The sequence below is a fragment of the Petromyzon marinus genome, chromosome 44, assembly GCF_048934315.1.
Source record: "Petromyzon marinus isolate PM22_M1 ecotype Great Lakes invasive population chromosome 44, UKy_Petmar_22M1.pri1.0, whole genome shotgun sequence".
In the NCBI taxonomy this organism is placed as follows: domain Eukaryota; kingdom Metazoa; phylum Chordata; class Hyperoartia; order Petromyzontiformes; family Petromyzontidae; genus Petromyzon; species Petromyzon marinus.
In genome coordinates, this window is record NC_133710.1 from 4,498,143 (window position 1) to 4,520,079 (window position 21,937).

General features: G+C 57.0%; 1 protein-coding gene across 30 annotated transcripts in view; it reads left to right on the forward strand.

Annotated features, from left to right (window-relative positions):
* Nucleotides 1-21,937, forward strand: part of PTPRD (protein tyrosine phosphatase receptor type D) — a 226,045-nt gene that overhangs the window by 165,698 nt on the left and 38,410 nt on the right. For 11 of the 30 annotated variants that reach the window (XM_032970552.2, XM_032970560.2, XM_032970556.2 and 8 more), the window contains 6 exons: nucleotides 3,990-4,001; nucleotides 10,252-10,521; nucleotides 10,756-11,361; nucleotides 12,891-13,024; nucleotides 13,447-13,591; nucleotides 15,759-16,100. In XM_032970552.2, the coding sequence (XP_032826443.1) occupies nucleotides 3,990-4,001; nucleotides 10,252-10,521; nucleotides 10,756-11,361; nucleotides 12,891-13,024; nucleotides 13,447-13,591; nucleotides 15,759-16,100 (1,509 nt within the window). The other 19 variants (XM_032970566.2, XM_032970573.2, XM_032970567.2 and 16 more) reach the window with 4 other exon arrangements.

Genomic DNA, 21,937 nt, shown 5'->3' on the forward strand with positions numbered 1-21,937 from the left:
ACATCTCAAACACACACACATCTCAAACACACACATCTCAAACACACACACACACATCTCAAACACACACAAACACACACACACATCTCAAACACACACACACACACATCTCAAACACACACACACACACATCTCAAACACACACACACACACATCTCAAACACAAACACACACATCTCAAACACAAACACACAGACACACATCTCAAACACACACACACATCTCAAACACACACACACACATCTCAAACACACACACATCTCAAACACACAGACACACATCTCTTAGAGTGCCTAATGAGGCGCCCCACCCCCCGGCGTGCCGACTCGCTGTCACGCGTGCAGCTCGCCAAGGCACGTTGGGCATCACGGGGGGGTGCGGGGACAGCGTTGCGCTCACACGTGGCATAGGGCAGCATGGGACAGCATGGGAATGATAAATAGCATGGGGTAGCGTGGAACAACTATAAGACACAGGGCAGCACAGAGCCAATGACAGCATGGAGATCAGAGTTGACGGCGGACAGCATGGAGTGGATTAAGGTGTGGGACAGCATGGAGTAGATGGATGAAATGGGACTTGGGGGGGGGGGGGGCACTGCGCAGGCAGCTGGTGGAGGAGGGCACAGAACGGAGCGAGAGCCCCGCGCGCGTTTGTCGCGAACGAAGCACGCGCCGGGAGCCCTCGCGTTCAGTTTCCCCGATCGCCGCTCGGAGAGACGCGCGGCCAACGCAGCCCCCCGGGGGCTGCGTTAGCCACGCGGGGAGGGCGGTGGCGGCGGTGGCGGCGCGCGGATGCGGATGCGGCCGGCCCGTCTCTCCCCCGAATTTCCTCGACGCTCCGAGGTCTCCCCTTCGCTGCCCGCGATCTTCCTTAAGACGATCTCCTGCAGGGTCTCCCGTTGTCTGCCGTGCACGCGCTGCGTAACTCCCCCACCGCCACCGCCACCCCACCCTCAAGAAAATCGGGCGACGAGTGGCGAGCCCAGCATTGTGCTAGCGCTCCTCGACCGTGATCTACCAACGATGAAAAATGCATGGCTGCCTTTCTCCCCCCCCCCCCGCCGCCATTCGCGCTCACAGTGCTGGCCGCAAAATATAACAAAGAGCCGAGCCAATTAAATGTATTCGGTGCAGCCGCTGAAGGCAGCAAACCCCCCCCCGCCCACCCCGCCATCCCCACCGTCTCCACCTTACCCCCACCTCCGCCAAACCACCGCACCGCCGGCTCTAGCAAGCAGAGAGCGCGGGCGTCCGGAGAGATCCGCCGCTTTGCTGCGCGAGAAAATTCAACACTTTGGCCTTGAGCTTGACCTGCCAGCTTCGTTCGCCCTGCCGGCCGGCGGCGTCCGCGGGGCCACTCGCCGGTGCGGTTTAGGGGGTCGCGGGCCAGGCAGGCCGCGGTGTTTGTAAAACGAGGCGCGGGTTTTCCGTGACCGACCGCGCCCGCGCACTTCCGATTCCGCTCGCGACCGCCCGCCGGCGTCGTCATTTGAGCGATGGGGAAGAGCGGTGGCGGTGTGTCGGTGGAGGAGGAGGTGGTTGGTGGTGGTGAGGGCACCACACTGGGTTTGTGCCCTCGTTGGTTTTGAGAGGAGATGCATAAAAGTTAATGATGACGGCGTAACACTGTACTCTTCTTTTTGTTCTCCATCGCAAGGGTCAGTTAACAAAGAGAGACGAGGTTTCTGGGATTAATGGTTGGGTGGGTGAAAGTGTGTGTGTATCGGTGTGTGTGTGCAGCGAATTTCATCATGTAGCAGACGTCCAAAGTTTAATTCCCAGCCGTGGCTAACGTTACCATCATCAAGTGTTCTATCCGTGGACAGATCGAAGGTGCAATTCTTTCCTCCGACCAGCATCAGTGATGCGTTTATCTGAAGCGGTCTTCGGCCTCCCCTTAAAGTATTACCCAGTGCGGTAATTATCAGCACTGGGGAAGCAACGGCGGCCGGGCGTCGTGCTGTGGGCACGCCGCGGCCTCGTTGCGCCGTGCCGGCCTTCATAGGTGATACTCGCCAGCAGCACTTGCCCCGACAGCAGCACTTGCCCCGCCAGCCTGTGGCGACTATGCGGGGGATCTCTGCCTGTGCGTTCGTTGAGGCGAAATCGCACGTGTGAACGGAGCTCTGCTGTGTTTCTGCTCAGAGGTATCTCAAGTGATGCGGAATGGAATTTGCGATGCTGGTTTATTTAGGGGTTTTTTTTTAATCGCCTCTGCCCGAAATGTTTAAATTGGAGACGCGTGGGGGTGGGGGGGACGGGTACGGCGCGGGGAGACATCGCGATCATCCCCGCTCCGATAGCACCCCCCCCACCTCCACGACGATCGCCCCACTCCTTTAGAGGCGGCGCGAAACATCTGCAACCATAACAGCCCCAGACAGCGCTGGAGGTGCGTTCTGACGTCCCGCAAACCTTCGGCGCTCCCTCCCGACATTATCAGAGGGGCGCCGCCGCAGCTGCGCGATAAGAAGGAGGCCCCGTCATTATAAGTTCGACAACATTGCTGGTTTTTTTTCTTCCACGAAATGAAAAAAAAACTTGCCTTATTGGTTTAACTACCTTGCCGTGAGATGTAATCAAACTGGCAATCTCTGGATTTGAAGTCCAGGATTGCAATTCCAGGCTGCCCATTTGGACCAAATGGCTCGAGTTGCCCTTATTAGGCTCTGTGTGGACGTGCGTTCCTGTCCATTCATTGTTCACAGTACGGCTAACCGGCTTCGTGCAAAATGACGAGTAATGAGACATTCCCATTAGGCCGACTTTGCCTGCGCCTCTCATTTTGGTGCCCTCTCTACTCCTGTCCCCCACGCCGCCATCACCACCACCATCACCACCATCACCATCACCACCATCACCGTGCCTCCAATTAGCACAGTTGGCGACGTGGGGTGCGAAAGAAGTTCAACAATTGTACAACATATTCTTGGTTATTTCGGTAAAGTCACGTATAAGGGAAACAATAAAGTAATAAAAAATATAAAACAATAAAATTCTCACGACGTTTCGACTGCAACACAAGCAATCATCATCGGGTGTGAAAACCACAGCAAGAAAAAAAACCGCCACTTTTTTCAAATTTTCTTGCTGTGGTTTTCACACCTGATGATGATTGCTTGTGTTGCAGTCGAAACGTCGTGAGAATTTTATTGTTTTATTTTTTTTATTTTGTTGTTTCCGTTATACGTGACTTTACCGAAAGAACCAATAATATGAATCCCTGCAGTCACGAAAGCTTTAAATCAAAATTGTACAACAGTCTCCAACCATCGCCGCCGGTGCCAACCCCCGTCTGCACGGCTCACCGAATGTGCAGAGAGGAGAGAGGGGGTAACCCACTCTGTAGGGGTCTCCAGGGCTGTTACTGTACGAAGCGTCTGTCTATGCGTTGCGTTATCGCGTTGCTCCACGCGCCCCCCACCCACCGTGCCCCCCACCCACCGTGCCCCCCACCCACCGTGCCCCCCACCCACCGTGCCCCCCACCCACCGTGCCCCCCACCCAGTTACCAACCGCGTCCAACGGTTTGCTCCGCGCATTTCCGTTCCTGAAGAAAGCTGCCAGCACGCGGAGCAGGATGCCGGACGGCCCGAAAACCACGAGCGCACGCGAGGATGATGATGATGATGACGATGGTGACGGTTGTGATAATGTCGATGATGGTGACGGTGATGATGATGATGTTGTTGATGATGTCGTAGCCGTGTGGAGCCGGCCGGCCAGGCCTGGCTGTGAGGGCCGTGCCGGCGTGGCCCCCACGTGCGATGTGCCCTGTTATCGGCCTGTTTTACTCTCTCTGTTGTTTCCCCTCTCTTTCTTTCTTTCTTTGTTTTCCTCTCTCCTCTTTTTATTTCTTCTCTTCCTTGCCCTTCCGTCATTTTCGTTTCGTTGCGCATTCAATCTTCCCGGCCCCGTCTCCCCCCCCCCCCCTACTGCCTCCCTCCCCCCACCACCATCACTCAACAACACTCACAACCCCCCCAGAGCTGCGACCAGGTTGGTGTGTTTCACCCTAATCTTTGTTTTCCTTCCCCCTCCGTCACAACAACGCCGTGAGAGAGAGAGAGAGAAACACACGAGCCACGTAGACAAACAAACAGGCACACTAAAGTGCCACACCCTCAAAGAGTCGAGGTACCCACTCCACTACCCCTGCCCCCCCCCCCCCCAGCTGCCCCCCATTCCCTTACCCTGCGCTACCCACACACGCGCGCACACCCACCCACTCACCCCACTCACCTTACCCACACGGTGAGCGCTATCGCTTACTTACCCGCCCAAGTCGCCTAGCGGTAGTCTCGTGCGCCTGTTCGCCTTGCCTGTGGCCACCACCGCACTGTTGTACGTGCATGAGCCCGCCCGGTGCTGTTCGTGCGCATGCCGTACGTACGTGGTGCACATACCGTGTGTGTGTGTGTGCGCGTGTTCGTCCACCCCCTCCCCCCGTCGCCTCCCCCCACCGCTGCATCCGAGCCTCCTCCTCGCTTTGCACCAACGTGGCCTCGGCGATTGAGACCCGACGCTAATTCACGCGCTAACGAGGTCGACTCGTCTCACGATGACTTACGGGGGAGAGGGGGGTGGCGAGGGGGGGGGGGCAAGGTGGCTGGACCCCCCCCCCCCCACCACCGCCCCCCCCCACTCCACCACCCCACCTTTGTCTTACTTGGCGAGAGCGCCCGCACCGAATCCGCTACGCAGCTGCCCACCAGCCCCGGTCCGCGGAGGAGCTACACTTTATGATTATTACTTGAGCGAGTTGAATGAAGCTCTTTTATATATAGTTGTATTTTTTTTACTCGCTATTTAAATATACAAAGCGGCGCTAATTTGTAATGCGTGCGCAATAAGCGCTGCTTGCCGTGCCTGGCGGCATAAACAGCCTCCTTGTTTGGCAGCTCCCATTAATAGGTAATGGAACAGTTGCTCTGTTAAACACGAAGCAATTGTCGTGACTCTGTGATCAAGCCGCGCGTCATTAATTCATGGCCTCGTCCGTCGCCGTCGGAGCTGCGGGGTGGACGGGTTTCTCCGGTGTCTCTGGTGGCGCGTCGACTCCTGGCGAGCGTGACGCTGCTGCCGCCGCTGCTGCTGCTGCCACAGCTGCGCATCTGCTCCCTGCCTACCGTCCGGACACATCCCCTGCTTGCGCTCCCACATCCCCGCTCTCTCACCTTGCCGTCTTGAACCCTCTACCCACCTCGTCTCTTTCAACTTTTCATCGAGCGCTCCAAGGGGGAACGTGCACCCCACGCACGGGCACCCGCGTGCAGCCCCAGCGCCACCCACGTGCCACGCGTGTCACGTGGGTGGCGCTGTCACAATCGTTGGTGGCGACAGCAAAAAAATATATTATTGTTGGGATGTGGCGGGGTTGGGTTTTCCGTCCAAATTTAATCTCCCGAAAAAAAATATCGTGCCCACTAAATTATTTTTGTTCTTTCACAGTTGGGATTGTATGGTGGGGAGAGAGAAAAAAAAATGTGCACGGCACACAGGGTTTGCCGGGTACATAACTGTGGCCGTAACGACCACCGTGACGCGAGGCATCTTGCGCCGGGCCAGCGCCGGCGCGTAAAACGTGAAACACGCGTCGAGTGGACGGCGCTGCTGCAGAGCGGCCGAGGGATAGTAACGAGCCGTCGCACGGGTTCAGGGATTCGCCACGCTTAGCCCACATTGGCCGCGCCGCTGGAAGAAAAAAAAACATCTCGACTGGTGTCGGCCCCGGGCGAGATTCGCGAGAACCCCGGAGATTATAATTCACAGACGGAGTGCTTTTAAAAGTCTGCCCGTGCGTGCGTGCACATCCCTGGGACGGGCATCACCGCCCCGCCTCTCCCCACCACCACTGCCATGTTGCTGCCCCCTTTCATCAACCGCGTGCTCGTGACAGCCCTCCTCCTCCTCCATCGCGTGGGATCGTTTCAACAGCCACTTGTGATCTTAGTTGTTGTAGTTGTTGTTGTTGTTGTAGTTGTTGTGGTTGTTGTTTTTTTCCTGACCTGTCGAGTCGGAGCCCTCCGGTCGCCGTGAATCACGTTTTGCTTGCCGCGCCTGCAGCCCCTCGCCCCTCCTATCGTGTTGCCCCCCCCCCTCCTATCGTAGTTCCCCCCCCCCCACCTCCTCGTGCCTGCAGACCCCCCTCACACCACACTTCCACGGCCCATGATGCCTTCTGTCTGACAGGCTGCTCCTTCACAGCCAGGTCATTCGAAGCCGGGATTTTCTGACGAACTGACTCACTGAAAGCCTGGGGACTCAGATTCTGGTTTCCGAGTCCAGTTTTTCCATTGCCCAACCGAGCCACGCCGGGGCCATACCGAGCCAGCAGATGCCATCGATATCACGCGTGTAGACGAGGCGGTGACGCCGCGGTTGAGTTGTTACCGACCGGCGTCGCACGCAACGGACACGTCCGCAGCCCCCCGCCCCCTGGCCCTGCTTGGCAGCGAGCCAGACTCGGACGTCTTCCGGTGAGGCCGGAGTTTTGTTTCTGGCTCGGCGTGACAGCCGCCACGTACCGCGAAAGTCCCCCTGCGCGCTGGCTCAGCTCGGTGGCGGCAGTGGAAAAAAAAGTGGCCACCTAAGATCTTAAGATCCTAGTCTTTGAATCTGGGTCCTTGAATACCAGGTCACTGGATTCTGAGAATCTGATTTCCGAGAGCCTTGTTTGACCTGGCTGTCGACGAGAACCAGATTGTTGAGGGTCTTGGACTCTTGAGGGTGCCAGATCTTCTGGGACCCTGGCTGCTGCTGCTGCTTGTTTCTGCTGCTGTGGCTGCTGTGTGTGTGTGTGTGAACGCTGCACGGGGGAGCGACGTCACAGCCATGATCTCCGTGCCAAAGACGCGGCGAACGCCCGTACGACAGACACCCGCGGGGATTGACTTTCCTCGTCGAAAAACGCACATTTCCTGCTCGAACGAGCATATCAGGCACTTTCATATTCCTATGGTGGGACCGAGTCTCTTAATAAGACAACCACCACTGCCTTCACCGTAAAGTGATAGTTATTTTAGCAGCCGCAAAGGGATGATGATGGGCAAAGTCACCCCCGCCCCCCAAACCAGGATTTGAATTCGTAATCCTTCCGATTACGAGCCGCTCCATCCGCCATCAGGCCACGTGGCCCATTACAAGGACACTACTTATGAAGCGTAAATACTACGGTATCAGATAGGCCGCCGTGGTATTGGATAGGTATCTTTGGATTTGATGGACGGTATCGCTTTCAAAATACACCGTGGGATGTGATATCTTCCATAAGTATTTGATAGACGTAATATTTGATGGCTGTCGGATGCCATGATGTCTGTCAAAGGCTCTTACGTGTGTCAAGTTCAATGTTAGAACTCATATTTTATAGATTCCAAAGTATTCGATAGTTGTCATGCTATTTGATAGACACCGTGGTATTTGATAGGTGCCGAGGGCTCCGGAAGGTGTTCCGTAGGACGGCGCGGTAATTTCGCGCGGCTATCGTTCACCGCGTTTTGGGGGTACTAGCGACGGTCTCCCGCCGGCACGGAGCTCCTCTGTCCTCGTCCCACCCTCGCGATGACGTCCGTCGTGATAAACGGCCCACAATTCTCACGCAAAAAAAAAACACAAAAAACAAAGGACGCAAATCCACAGCGGATAAATCAGCCGATCCTATCAAATCCGCTCGGCGTAGAATCGCGGGTAATGAATGAGATGCGGAGGCATCGATCTAGCGGACGTTCGCGACCTTGTGCGCGAGGCCGTGCATGTTCCTACCGCCGCTGCTGCTGCTGCTGCCGCTGCTTCTGTCTCGTGCTGAATGCTTGCGCTATCTGTCCCCCCCAGCGGGAAGCGGAACGGTGATCCCTGCCTGCTGCTCCCCTTGCTTCCTCGGTCCTCCCACTGCTGCTCCCCCCCCCCCGCCCCCAAACCCAGCTCCTAGCCCCCCCCCTCGCCCCAACTCCCCCCCCCCCCCCCCACCGCCTTTTTCCAAAAAACCCTCTCGTTTGTTCCCCCTCTTTCCCAAATGTTCCGTTCCTCGATGGCATCGTCCCCGGGAGGAGCGCCCTTCCCGAGCGGCAGAATTTGGCGGCAACTCCGCACGTGGATCCATAACCCTGACCTCTAACGCCCCCCCACCCGCCACCCATCCCACCCACCTCTTCCCCCACCACCACCCCTGCCCCCCCCCATTAATGGCAGCTCGCGTTAAATTATGGAGACAAATTACCTAACGCACCTGCGTGTCGATACACGCCAAATAGAGATTTCAAATTTGGCGTTTACATTTTTTTATTTCAGTTTAATTTGTCATCTTAGGGGGACGCGGTTCGATTCCGCAACGTTGAGCTGAGCCTCGAGGAAATAAAGAATACAATTTTCCCCGCCGAAAATTCACGGCATTCGAAAAGCGACGACGAGACGCCCGTGACCACGGGAATGCCAGAGGGAATCTGGAATCTTTTAATTTTTCAACTCCATGTCCCCCCCCCCCCCCCCCCACGGCGGCAAATCTGGCTCCACAAATTGGGAAGCGGCCTCGCGTTCCCGCGTGGGATGAACACGACGGTGGAGACGAGCGGCCGCAAAGCGAGCAAGCGGCCTTGTTCAATCTGCAGTCGTCCCTCCTTTCGCGGTCTCGGCTCCCCCCCCCCCCCCCACCACCACTCCTCCTCCATCCTCCCCTCATCCCCCATGACCTTCGCCGTCTCGCGTGCCCCTCGCGGCACGAAATCTGCCGCCCGGGCTGGGGCGTCTCTCGAGGAGAGGGAAATGTCACTCAGGACGGAGCGGCTGTGGTTGCCAGTCCCCCCCCCCCCTCCCCACGACTCCCCTCGCCCCTCCAGCCCAACCCCCCCCCCCGTCCCCCTGTTACCCGACTCCAGCAGTGATGTGACAATGTGGGGGATTCACATTCACTCACATCGACCCAGCGATTGCTTCCCATCGTTTCCCGCGTCTTTTCGTTTTGCGTTCCGAATCTTTCTTACCCCAGGAGCCCAGCGCCCCCCCCGACCCCCGCTCCGACCCTGCCAAACCCCCCCCCACTTTCCTCCCCCACCCACCTACCCCTACCGCCCCCCCCCCTCATCATGACGATGTGCATGGACCATCTCTCTTTGTTCCTCCTACGACTTCCTTTCCTCTCTGTCCTTCCGGTCCCCCCCTCTGCATGCCAGCAGTCTCAAGTTCGCCCGCTGGGAAATGTTTTCTTCAGCTTCAACGATTCATCGCGCACAATAACGGATCAATTGATTGGGTAGCCCTCGATGGTAGTGCAAGAGGGAGGGGGGGTGGGGGCCGCGTGGTCGGGGGGGGGGGTGGGAGGTCACAGGATCCCCCACAAATGATGGCACCGGGAAGTCTCCCACCGAAGTCAATATTGGATTGAAAATTACGACGACGACAACAACAAAAACTACGTAACCGATACCTCTAGGGTGAAACCGCGACAGAATCAATGGATCCATTATTTGCCCACAATAATCGTTGAAGACGTGCCGGTTATGGAAGTGACGAGGCAGTGCCTACGATAGCGTGTGGTGTCTCCTGTGATCGTGATGACAGGAGGAACTGGGGGGTCGGGGAGGGGGGTGGGGTGGGGCGGCGGGGGGGGGGTCCCGTTACTCTTTTTCCACGACATCGATTATACACCTGCCACAGTGGGGGGCAATCTTCTCGTAATATTTATCTGTAACGTAACGAGCGAAAGTGTTGGTCCCGTAAGAATTTCTGATTTCCGAAGCTAACTTGAAAAATTATAATGAAAAAAAAATCAGCCCTTTACGAGTTCTGTACGTTTACCCGACAATACAGTACCGAAACGGTCCAATTTCGGATGTAACTTGCCAACCTCGATGCGACCGCACCTCCGGATCGCCGAGGCGACGGAGCCGACGCGACCACCGATTTACATCGCGATCGGCGGTGCCACTGCAGTGCGCGTGCGCGCCCGCCGCATATGCGCCCGCGTACATATCTGTATACGCTTCCGCCGTATACACATACGTATATTGCATATCGCGCGCGCGTGCACTCGCATCAGTGAACCGTGGGGGGCCCCAAGCGGCGCCCCGCCAATTGCATGGATATCACGGCACTGCCTACTGCCCCGCCCCCCACGCCCTCCCCTCTCCCCTTCCCGTAAACCTACCCCCCACCCCCCACCTTCAACTCGTGCCCCCCCCCCTCCCCCGAAAACCCCCTTCACACGGCCCCCACCCACCGCCCCCCCCCCGCTCCCCCCCCCCCCCCATTCCAGTGAGGCACGTTCCTCCGCGGTTCTCGATTCCGCCCAAGAGTCAGGAGATCATGCCGGGTGGCAGTGTGAACGTGTCCTGCGTGGCCGTGGGGTCGCCCATGCCCTACGTCAAGTGGATGTCGGGGGGCGAGGACCTGACCCCCGAGGAGGAGATGCCCATCGGGCGCAACGTCCTGGAGCTGAGCAACGTGCGCGAGAGCGCCAACTACACCTGCGTCGCCATGTCCTCGCTCGGGGTCGTCGAGGCCACCGCGCAGGTCACCGTCAAAGGTGCGTTGCGGCCACGGAGTCGCGCGGGTGTCGCGCGGCGTGCGACGCGGCGTTGCCGTGATGTGGCGTGGGTCGTGGTTGTGGAGTGGCGCGGTCGCGGGTCTTAGGACGCAAGTGCGGCCGGAGCATTCCGTCGCGGCCTAACCCCAACAAAATAATCGCTTACGAACGACGGCGACGATGACGACGCCGCCGTTGGTGCTCCACGCCTGACCCCTCTGCTCGCTCCCCTAGCGCTGCCCCGGCCTCCGTCAATGCCGGTGGTGACCGAGACGACGGCGACGAGCGTGACGCTCACGTGGGACTCGGGCAACGCCGAGCCCATCACCTACTACGTGCTGCGCTACCGGCCCGTCACCGGCGGCGGCGGCGGCGCGCCGGACGGCCGCGGGCACTACCAGGAGATCGACGGCGTGGCGACGACGCGCTACACGGTGGGCGGGCTGGGCCCCTACTCCGAGTACGAGTTCCTGGTGGCGGCCGTCAACAACATCGGGCGCGGCTCGCAGAGCGACGCGGTGCTGACGCGCACGAGCGAGCAGGCGCCGTCGAGCCCGCCGCGCAACGTGCAGGCGCGCATGCTCAGCGCCACCACCATGCTGGTGACGTGGGAGGAGCCCGAGGAGCCCAACGGGCAGATCCGCGGCTACCGCGTCTACTACACGACTGAGCGCGGGCAGCCCGTGAGCGCGTGGCTCAAGCACAACCTGGAGGACAGCCTGCTCACCACCATCGGCAGCCTCACGCCACAAGCCGACTACACGGTGCGCGTGCTCGCGTTCACGTCGGTGGGCGACGGGCCGCACTCCCCGGAGCTGCACGTCAAGACGCAGCAGGGAGGTGAGGGTCCTCCTTGTCTCTCCCTCGCTCACTCTCTCCTCCTCCCTCCTCCTTCCTCCTTCGTCTGCTCTTTCCCAAACTCCTCTACCTCCTCTCCTTCCTCACACTCTCTTCTCCTGCTGCTCTGCTCTTCCTCCTCCAACATCTCTAGCCTTTCCTTCTCCTCCTGGTCGTTCGTCCTCCCCTCTCTCCCTTCCTCTGCTCATCCTCCACCTCCTTGTCCCCCTCATGTTGCTTGACCCCTCTTCTGCAGGTGCAAGACGTCCGTTTGTGCATTCCACGGGACGGAGATTATTTTCCGTTCCTCAACGCGACCTCTCGCTCGTACACAGTCTGCGGCGGTGCCGCATTGATCAAGGGGTGGTGGTGGGGGGGGTGGGGGGCAGGTCGGGGGGGGGGGAGCTTGAGGGGGGGGCCGTTAGTAAGTCACATGACCCAGTGTGAATGCGCAATGACCCCGTGTGACCTGGCTTGACGATCGACGTTATCGATGCCCGCCCGCTCCTCGCGCGCTTGGCTAACGCATCACACCTCCGTGAGCCCCCCCTCCCCCTGCTATGTTTTATAAATCCCACGATCAATCAGTTCGGCCGATTTATTGGGGATGGGGGGGGAGGAGGGGCGGGGGGGAGGAGGGGCGGGGGGTAGGAGGGCGCCATCCACACATCCCCCGACTTATGTCGTGGGCCATTTATGAGATTTTTCTAAAACGTGAAATTGTAAAATGAATCATGAATGATTATTGACGCCCTTTTCAATTCAGATACCGTTAATATTAGGGTAATGAAAGCTTTGCAAATTATAACGTGGTCAATTTTGTGCTCAGATATGATGAGTTACTTTGAATTATGGTGGAAGACCGCTCAATGCGAATTTGTAGGGCCTGGATAAAAAGGTTTGTGCCATCCAGCTCTTGTGTTTACTGAAATACGTACGATGTTTATGTATTCGTGCATTTAGTTTAAACTTTCATATATACGAGATTTTCAGATTAAGTAAAAAATGTTTCAATCGGGCCAAGATTAAATACAAAGGTTTGGCCTGATCTGAAAGTTTCACTTCACAAGAAGTGATGTCCCTTCATTAATGTCACGTGACGAAAATTTAGCTTTCATTAATACAACATTAACACGTTTACATGACACTTACCATTTCACTGTTGTAACGATTTTGTAAAAAAATCGAGTAAATTCATTAATGTAAAACATTTCACAAAGTCGTTAGTGCGTAAACAATGAACGTTATAATTAAAATCCAGAAATCACATGAAGTCTGAAATTGGGCATTAAAAATAGGAAAACACGACACCTCATAAAATTTAATCTCACACTGATCCCTAATAAATACAAACCTACGCATTGCAAGCACAATTTGGGCAAAACTATATCTAACTTTTGCTAGCAAAACAATTCCCCCCACCAAAATAAAAATCTCCGTACGCCATCGATACGCGTGCGCGTGTTTGCGTGGTGTACTGACGTGCGTCATCATCGTCGTCATCGCCATCTCCTCGCCGTCCCCACCGTTAGTGCCGAGCCAGCCGATTAACCTGAAGGCGGAGGCCGAGTCGGCCACCAGCGTCCTGCTGTCGTGGATCCCCCCGCGGCAGGACTCCATCATCAAGTACGAGCTACTTTACCGGGACGGCCCACTCAGCAAGGAGGTGGGTCCCCCCCCCATCCCCCACCCACCCATCCCCCGCCACCCCCATCCCCCACCCCCCGCGCGTGTGCGTCTGTGCCCACTCGGCCAAGTGGCTTCTTTCACGAGCGTCATTAAAGTGCGTAGCTCCAGTGGCTTCCTCAAATCGGAAGGTAGAGCGTTCCAGATGGCCGCAGAAGCGCATCTGAAAGTGTGCGATGCGTCGACCGTCTTTGTTCGATGGCGAGCCAAAAGCCGCTGCGAGGATTAGTTATCCAACGTCTCTAAGTTATCAGGAACACGTGGCGGGAAATGCTCCGGACATTTCTACTTGTACAGTACGTGACTGCCCTGTCTTATCGCCCCCCCACCCCCACCTTCACGATCTGCCTCCTCCCCACCGAATCGTCGCCGGATCATCGTCGGCGTGCGTCGAACAAGCAGCAGGTCGTGACCTTTGAACCCAGCATGACGTACCTGCTGGAAGGGCTGCGGCCAAACACGCTCTACCAGTTCCGCTTGGCGGCACGCTCGGAGCACGGCCTGGGGGCAGCCACCTCCATCGTCACCGCCCAGACGCTGCCCTCAAGTAGGTCCTGCCGCCCCCGTGTCTCACGCACCCTCAAATCCTCCCTCACCGGCCCTCTCTGCCCCCCCCACGCCCCTCCTCCGCCATCAACTTAGTATACTGTCACGTATCCCCTTCCGTGTGTCTTGGGTCTCCCCAGAGTCTCCCCGAGATCTCGCATGGGTCTCACCAGGGTCTCCCCTGGCTCCCTCGTGGAGTGGGGAACCTTACAGGTCCATGGGCCACATACGACTGGCTACTCAATTTCACACGACCTGTGCCACCACGAGGCCCCACCACCAAGCGATGTCCATCCGTCACGGCAATGCCACTGATATAAACGTCCACGCTTGCGACGGTTTGACCCCTTCCTTACCGCGTACGGGATTTTCATAGCCGATCAAATGGCGTTGCGAACATTTTTTTCGACGGGGGGGGGGGAATAAAAATGAAATGGCCGAAGGAATATCGCTCTTGAAATCGGAACTCGGACAAAAAGTTCAAAGTGTGCAGCAGCCTTGAATCTGGAGCGTGATCTCAGCTCCACGAATTGGGCACCAGAATAGAATATTTTCGACATGGCCACGACACTTTGTTTCGAACTGTTAGTGTCACGCTCACCTAAAGTGGTGAAACCTCATTAATTCTCACATTTGTGTTATTATTATATAACGCTAAGCCTGTGTGCGTGCGTTAATGTGGTGGCCCCCTGCCAACGGGATTTTGAAAGCCCTATCCAGGAAAATGTCCCCCCCCGCCCCTTGCCCTAGCCGCCTCCTCCCTCACTCCCTCCCTCGCTCACTCCCTCCCCTTCCTGACTCCGTTGCTGCTCCTCACAGAAAAACAAAAGCCGAGTAAATCCCTCTCGTCTCCCTGGGCGACCGCGCTGCTCAGCAGCAGCAGTGGCGGTCGCGGTCGCCGTCCTCCCGGTGCCCGGCGCTGTGCGGCTGTAGGCCAAGGTCGATTGGCCGTGCCGGGGAGGGAGGGGGGGGGCAGCACATCGTTCGGACGCGTACGCCGCCGCTTTACACCTCTGTTAGATTTTTGTTTTGTTCCTTTTGAAGAGAGAGAGCGCGAGGCAGAGAGAAAAAAATATATATTGGGCGCGTAGTTTTATGTTACCTTGCTATTCGACGGCGCGTATTCGGCATTCCGGTCGGTTTCACACAAGGCTGGCACTGCCCCCGGTGAGCGGGTACGGGGTGGTTCCGGTTTACCTGTGCGGCGGCGGCGGCGACAGCCGGCGGCCAGCCCGAGGGCAGCCAGGACGGGTAAGTTAACGAGAGGAGGGGAGGGCGACCGTCCCGCAGGAGTGTGACCTGTAACCCATCTCGCCATGCTGCTCTTGCTCCCCATTCGCTCGCGGGGGGCCGAGGGGGGGGGCGGAGGAGGAGGAAGAGGGCTGCGGTGGTCGACGCCGGCTGCTCTGCACGGGGATTAAAGAGCGAGTGGGGGGGGGGGGGGGGTGGGGGTGTCGAGGCGGGAGGAGAACGGGGGGATGGAGGGGGGAAGGCCGCCTCCGCTCCCGGAGTTGATTGCTCAGCGTCGCGGGCCGCGCGTTATCGCACCGCTCCGAATCGCACCGTGCTTCCCGTGGCGCCCAGACAATGGCCGCGGCCTAGACGCCGCGGTTTAATTACATCTCCCTTTGTTTCGTGCCACCGCACACTCGCGCCGCGTCGCCCCCGCGTCCTCCCCGCGGCCGTCGCTACCGCGATTCTCCCCGCCTCAGGGGCGGGAGGCGGAGGGGAGGGGGGGGGGGTCGCCCGCGCAGCCCCCGCGGATCGAGGATTGAGACGCCAACTAATCCGGCCGCGATGGCACGGGCAACGGGTCCGCGCCGCCGCGGCCACTCCGCCGCCAATTGCCGTCCCGGCGGGCGCCCGCCGTCAGCGCTGGGCTGCCGCGCGCTTCCTGAAGCGATTCCACGGCAATTAAAGCGACACGCCGCGCTAATTACCACGCCGCCGTGGCGTCCCCCCCATCACGGAGTCACGCGGCTTCAACGCTAGATATGATTTGCGCATCCCCCGCTCCGTTATATCCATCGTCTGACATCCCATGCCGCCCCCCCACCCCCTCCCGCCCTCTATCCATTGCCATCCCCATCCCCTGCTCATCCCTCATCCTCCTTCCACGTCTCGCGTCCACCGTCCACCTCGAACGAACCTCGGCCGCGCGTCGCCAGCCCCGTCGGCCGCCCCCCAAGACGTCTCCTGCTCGAGCCCGGGCTCCACCTCGCTGCTGGTCTCCTGGCAACCACCACCGGCGCACGCCCACAACGGCCCCATCGTGGGCTACGCCGTGCGCTACCAGGCGCTGCCCGACGGGCAGGGCCAGGACGGCGCGACGCGAGAGGAGGCCGTCGAGATGGGGGCGGCCGCGGGCGACGCGGCCGCCCGCGGCGAGCTCCTGTGGACCCTGCAGGGCCTGCAGAAGTGGACCGAGTACCGCGTGACGGTGGTGGCCTACACCGCCGTGGGGGCCGGGCCAGAGAGCCGGGCCTGCACCGTGAGGACGGATGAGGATGGTACGGAGCGCATAGGGTCGTGACTCTTGGCACCGCAGTCATCGCTGCCATTACCGTGGCGACTATCACCACAATCACCACGATCGTCGCCATGATCTCCTCCCCATCACCGCAACCGCCATCGGCATGACCATCGTCATCTCCGTCGCCTCCACAACCATTACCATCATGGCTTCCATCACCACCATCATCAGCACCACCACAATGACCACGGCTGTGATCACTTCCATCACCACCAATGGTTTGTCCTCCTCACATCCACCACCACCATCACCACTGTGGTCACACGAATTACCTCCATCACCACAGTCACCATCTCCCTCTATCACCACCGATTCCACCATCACCAGCATCGAACTCCACCTCCTAAACTTCCTTCAGCATCTCCATCATTACCACGGTGACCTCCCTCGCATCCACCACCATCGCCACCATCTCCACATCGTCGTCACCACCATCCCCAACATCGCCATCACCACCATCCATCGCTTCCCTTATCAGCCACGGTTATTTGTTTGTTTAATGCGCTCCACGTTATTTCATCGCGCCGCGTCGGATTGCAATCCGGAAGATGATTGCAATCACTCGTTGCGAGCACGCACGTGGGTCCGTAGTCGCCTAAACATCGCCCCGGGAATTAGAAAGCGGCCCCTGCAACCACTGCAGAACTGTAAGCATTTTGGGGGAGGAGGGTGGGGCTGAGCGGTCGCCTTTCTGCCAGAATGTTATCTTTATTAACCCCCTCTTTATTAACCAGCTCCTTATTAACCACCTCTTTATTAACCGCCTCCTTCTCAGTCGGCTTCCCTCACGGTGACACCGTCTTATCACCTGACAAGCTTCTCGGTCTCGCGCTCTGTGTGTGTGTGCACGTTGAATTTCTTTCGCACCGTACGTAGCCAAACGTGCTAATCGGAGGTGCGGCGGGAAAGACAACAAACTAAACAACAAGAACAAGCAGCTCCCTTAACCACAGGTGCCGGCGGGTGAACACCGTCTTTGATGGGTGGCTGGAATACATTTTTTTGGACCGACCAAAACATTATTTTGTGATTTAAGACATGGATTATTATTTACATATATGTATTGTTCTAATGTCCCGGAAGCAAGAGAGAGGTTGACCCCTAGCAAAGCCCGTGGTAGGGCGACACGTGCGGCCACGGCGGCGCACTCTGCGGGCTGGGCGCTCGCTCGCTCGCTCTCTCCAGGGATCGTCTAACTCGGGGGTCAGCAAAACCTACGGCTCCGTAGCCGCACGCGGGTCGCTCATTTCAGGAACTCCTTCGTGGCGTTATTCATTCGGGGGCCGCCGTCTCGTATTCACCGCGTTGCATTGGGGTCTAATTGAACCGAATTGATTGTGCGCGCACCGATTAATTGTCCAGAAGAAGTCCTCGCCACGACGGGTCTCGTGATCCCCTTTTCAGGAGGGTCCTGCCAAGTCTTTGTGTGCAGTGGAGGAGAGGGAGGGGGAGCGGGGGGATGGATGGTCGCAATGATTGCTATGTTTAATCTCAACTGAGTCATTTTTCAAGTAGTTTTGACCATTCCTCCGGCACAGAATGGCCTTCTCTTGCGAATAACATCGTGGCATATTTAGCGTACGCAGTGAGGCAGACGGGGAGTAACACAGGAGTAGTATTTTTGCAGTTAATTCACACCGCAGCATTCACCAGGGCGACCACTTGGATTCGAACCACAAACTTCTGCATCAAATGCCACGCCGATAATTGGTTTGAGTGTGGGGGGCGGGGTTACCAGAGTTTACCTTGAGCCACCCGTTGCCTCCTTAGCAACACAGTCTCCGTGTCTTCCTTAGCAACACAGTCTCCGTATCCTCCTTAGCAACACAGTCCCCGTGTCCTCCTTAGCAACAAAGTCTCCGTGTCCTCCTTAGCAACAAAGTCTCCGTGTCCTCCTTAGCAACACAGTCTCCGTGTCCTCCTTAGCAACACAGTCTCCGTGTCCTCCTTAGCAACACAGTCTCCGTGTCCTCCTTAGCAACACAGTCTCCGTGTCCTCCTTTACAACACAGTCTCCGTGTCCTCCTTAACAACACAGGCTCCGTGTCCTCCTTAGCAACACAGTCTCCGTATCCTCCTTAACAACACAGTCTCCATGTCCTCCTGAGCAACACAGTCTCCGTGTCCTCCTTAGCAACACAGTCTCCGTATCCTCCTTAGCAACAGTCTCCGTGTCCTCCTTAGCAACACAGTCTCCGTGTCCTCCTTAGCAACACAGTCTCCGTGTCCTCCTTAGCAACACAGTCTCCGTGTCCTCCTTAGCAACACAGTCTCCGTGTCCTCCTTAGTAACACAGCCTCCGTATCCTCCTTAGCAACACAGTCTCCGTGTCCTCCTTAGCAACACAGTCTCCGTGTCCTCCTTAGCAACACAGCCTCCGTATCCTCCTTAGCAACACAGTCTCCGTATCCTCCTTAGCAACACAGTCTCCGTATCCTCCTTAGCAACACAGCCTCCGTTTCCTCCTTAGCAACACAGCCTGCGTGTCCTCCTTAGCAACACAGTCTCCATGGCCTCCTTAGCAACACAGTCTCCGTGTCCTCCTTAGCAACATAGTCTCCGTATCCTCCTTAGCAACACAGTCTCCGTATCCTCCTTAGCAACACAGTCTCCGTATCCTCCTTAGCAACACAGTCTCCGTGTCCTCCTTAGCAACAAAGTCTCCGTGTCCTCCTTAGCAACACAGTCTCCGTATTCTCCTTAACAACACAATCTCCATGTCCTCCTTAGCAACACAGTCTCCGTGTCTTCCTTAGCAACACAGCCTCCGTATCCTCCTTAGCAACACAGCCTCCGTTGCCTCCTTACCAACACAGCCTCCGTGTCCTCCTTAGCAATACAGTCTCCGTGTCCTCCTTAGCAACAAAGTCTCCGTGTCCTCCTTAGCAACACAGTCTCCGTGTCCTCCTTAGCAACACAGCCTCCGTATCCTCCTCAGCAACAAAGTCTCCGTGTCCTCCTTAGCAACACAGTCTCCGTGTCCTCCTTAGCAACACAGTCTCCGTGTCCTCCTTAGCAACAAAGTCTCCGTGTCCTCCTTAGCAACACAGCCTCCGTTTCCTCCTTAGCAACACAGCCTCCGAGTCCTCCTTAGCAACACAGTCTCCGTGTCCTCCTTAGCAACACAGCCTCCGTATCCTCCTTAGCAACAAAATCTCCGTGTCCTCCTTAACAACACAGTCTCCGTGTCCTCCTTAACAACACAGTCTCCGTGTCCTCCTTAGCAACACAGTCTCCGTGTCCTCCTTAACAACACAGTCTCCGTGTCCTCCTTAGCAACACAGTCTCCGTATCCTCCTTAACAACAAAGTCTCCGTGTCCTCCTTAACAACACAGTCTCCGTATCCTCCTTAACAACACAGTCTCCGTGTCCTCCTTAACAACACAGTCTCCGTGTCCTCCTTAGCAACACAGTCTCCGTGTCCTCCTTAACAACACAGTCTCCGTGTCCTCCTTAACAACACAGCCTCCGTGTCCTCCTTAACAACACAGCCTCCGTATCCTCCTTAGCAACACAGTCTCCGTGTCCTCCTTAGCAACATAGTCTCCGTATCCTCCTTAGCAACGCAGTCTCCGTATCCTCTTTAGCAACACAGTCTCCGTGTCCTCCTTAACAACAAAGTCTCCGTGTCCTCCTTAACAACACAGTCTCCGTATCCTCCTTAGCAACACAGTCTCCGTGTCCTCCTTAACAACACAGCCTCCGTGTCCTCCTTAACAACACAGTCTCCGTATCCTCCTTAGCAACACAGTCTCCGTGTCCTCCTTAACAACACAGTCTCCGTGTCCTCCTTAGCAACACAGTCTCCGTGGCCTCCTTAACAACACAGTCTCCGTGTCCTCCTTAGCAACACAGTCTCCGTGTCCTCCTTAGCAACACAGTCTCCGTGTCCTCCTTAGCAACACAGTCTCCGTGTCCTCCTTAACAACACAGTAGGCCGGGGTCCCTGCTTCTGCTCACTTGCGAAGCACGTCATTGTGTTGTTTCTCTTAAGCCCCTCCCTTGGATAACCGATCCGTCCGTGACAATCAAGTCGCCACTAACACCCAGGGGAGGCTGCGCTGTCCAAACTTGCGCGGAATGGCCCCCCAAAATCCGGCCCATGAGCTCGTTTAATCCCCCCCTCGGTGTCGCTCACATTTAGCCGTGAAAGGCGGCTCGCTGCGGCTTTGAAGTTAAATTAGCGAACTCGAATTTTTTTTCACACGGCCCGCCGTGGAACCACGTGGGCTGGGTATGTCGGGGTTGTAATCGCATAATGCAGGCCCCCCTCCCTCTCCGTGGCCTGCAGTTGAGTGGCATTAGGCACTCTTCCCACCCGCTTCATCCACGCATCTCTCCGTCTCTTTCGATTACATCTCTCCCGTTTTTTCTCGCACAACTCTCGCCCGCGCGTGCGTCTCTCCTGAATAATTTGCGACCTCTCTTCGCCTCGCCTTCTGGATCCATCTCCTAACCTCTCATGCTTGTATCTGCCCTCCTGATCAGTCTCAGAATCAGGAAATTTATTTGTACCGGAGGAATCCGATGAGCTATAAAGCTCTTTTTCACTGACAGTAGTTTTCACAGATGTCCAGTGTATCTCTGCTGAATGCACCTCCGATCTCACGTCCCAATGCAAACTGCCTCCCATCCCCTCCCGTACGTCGTCTGAATGCATCTAGCGTAGTCTCTCTTCTCAATGCGTCTCACCTCTCTTCTTCTCCCCAACATCGCTCCGTCCACGTGCCACGTACGTTCTCCAAAGTGGGCCTCAACGCACACGTACACACAATTTGGACGCCCCGAATGATGCTCGAGCAATCCCATTGACTGTTAACCAAGGTCCTGTATTGCTTATGCTGCCTATAACCACCTGTACTCCCTATAACCACCTATACCGCCCATACCCACCTGTACTGCCTATAAGCACCTGTACTCCCTATAACCACCTATAACGCCCATACACACCTATACTGCCTATAACCACCTGTACTCCCTATAACCACCTTACCGCCCATACCCACCTGTACTACATATAACCACCTGTACTGCCTCTACCCACCTGTACTGCCTATACCCACCTGTACTGCCTCTACCCACCTGTACTGCCTATACCCACCTGTACTGCCTCTACCCACCTGTACTGCCTATTCCCACCTGTACTGCCTCTACCCACCTGTACTGCCTATACCCACCTGTACTGCCTCTACCCACCTGTACTGCCTATAACCACCTGTACTGCCTATACCGACCTGCCTGCCTATAACCGCCTGTACTGCCTATAACCAACCACCTGTACTACCTAACCGCCTGTACTGCCTATAACCGCCTGTACTGCCTAACCACGTGTGCTGCCTGTGGTGCCGTGCTGGCGCCCCAGCGTGCTGCACACCTGCACTGCGCTGCACAGCTGCACCGCCGGTTGCTCCTCTGCGCGATCGGCCAATAAAGGAGGCGCTGAAAACGCTTTGCGTGCCGCCTCGTTCTTCCGCAACCCTTCTCTCGCTCTCTCTCTCAACTCGCTGTCTCTCCAAGTCTCTCTGTCTCTGTAATTCATCGTCTCTCCTCTTCCTCCCTTCTTCTTCAATGAATTGAATAATAAACTAATCCATTACAACCGAGCACGTGCCATTTTTTTGGAGAGCTGATATATATGTGTATCACCGTGGCCGCCGCTCGCTGCCGAGTGTGATTCCGTGCCCAGGGGCCAAAAAAAAAGCAATAAACCGAGAGGACTTTCTGGAATCATCCCGGCGAGCGCCGGCGACTTGGCTGTCTCCTTGAACCCTCCCTTCTTTAACCCCCCCCCCCCCGACTAACCGGCACGGTGA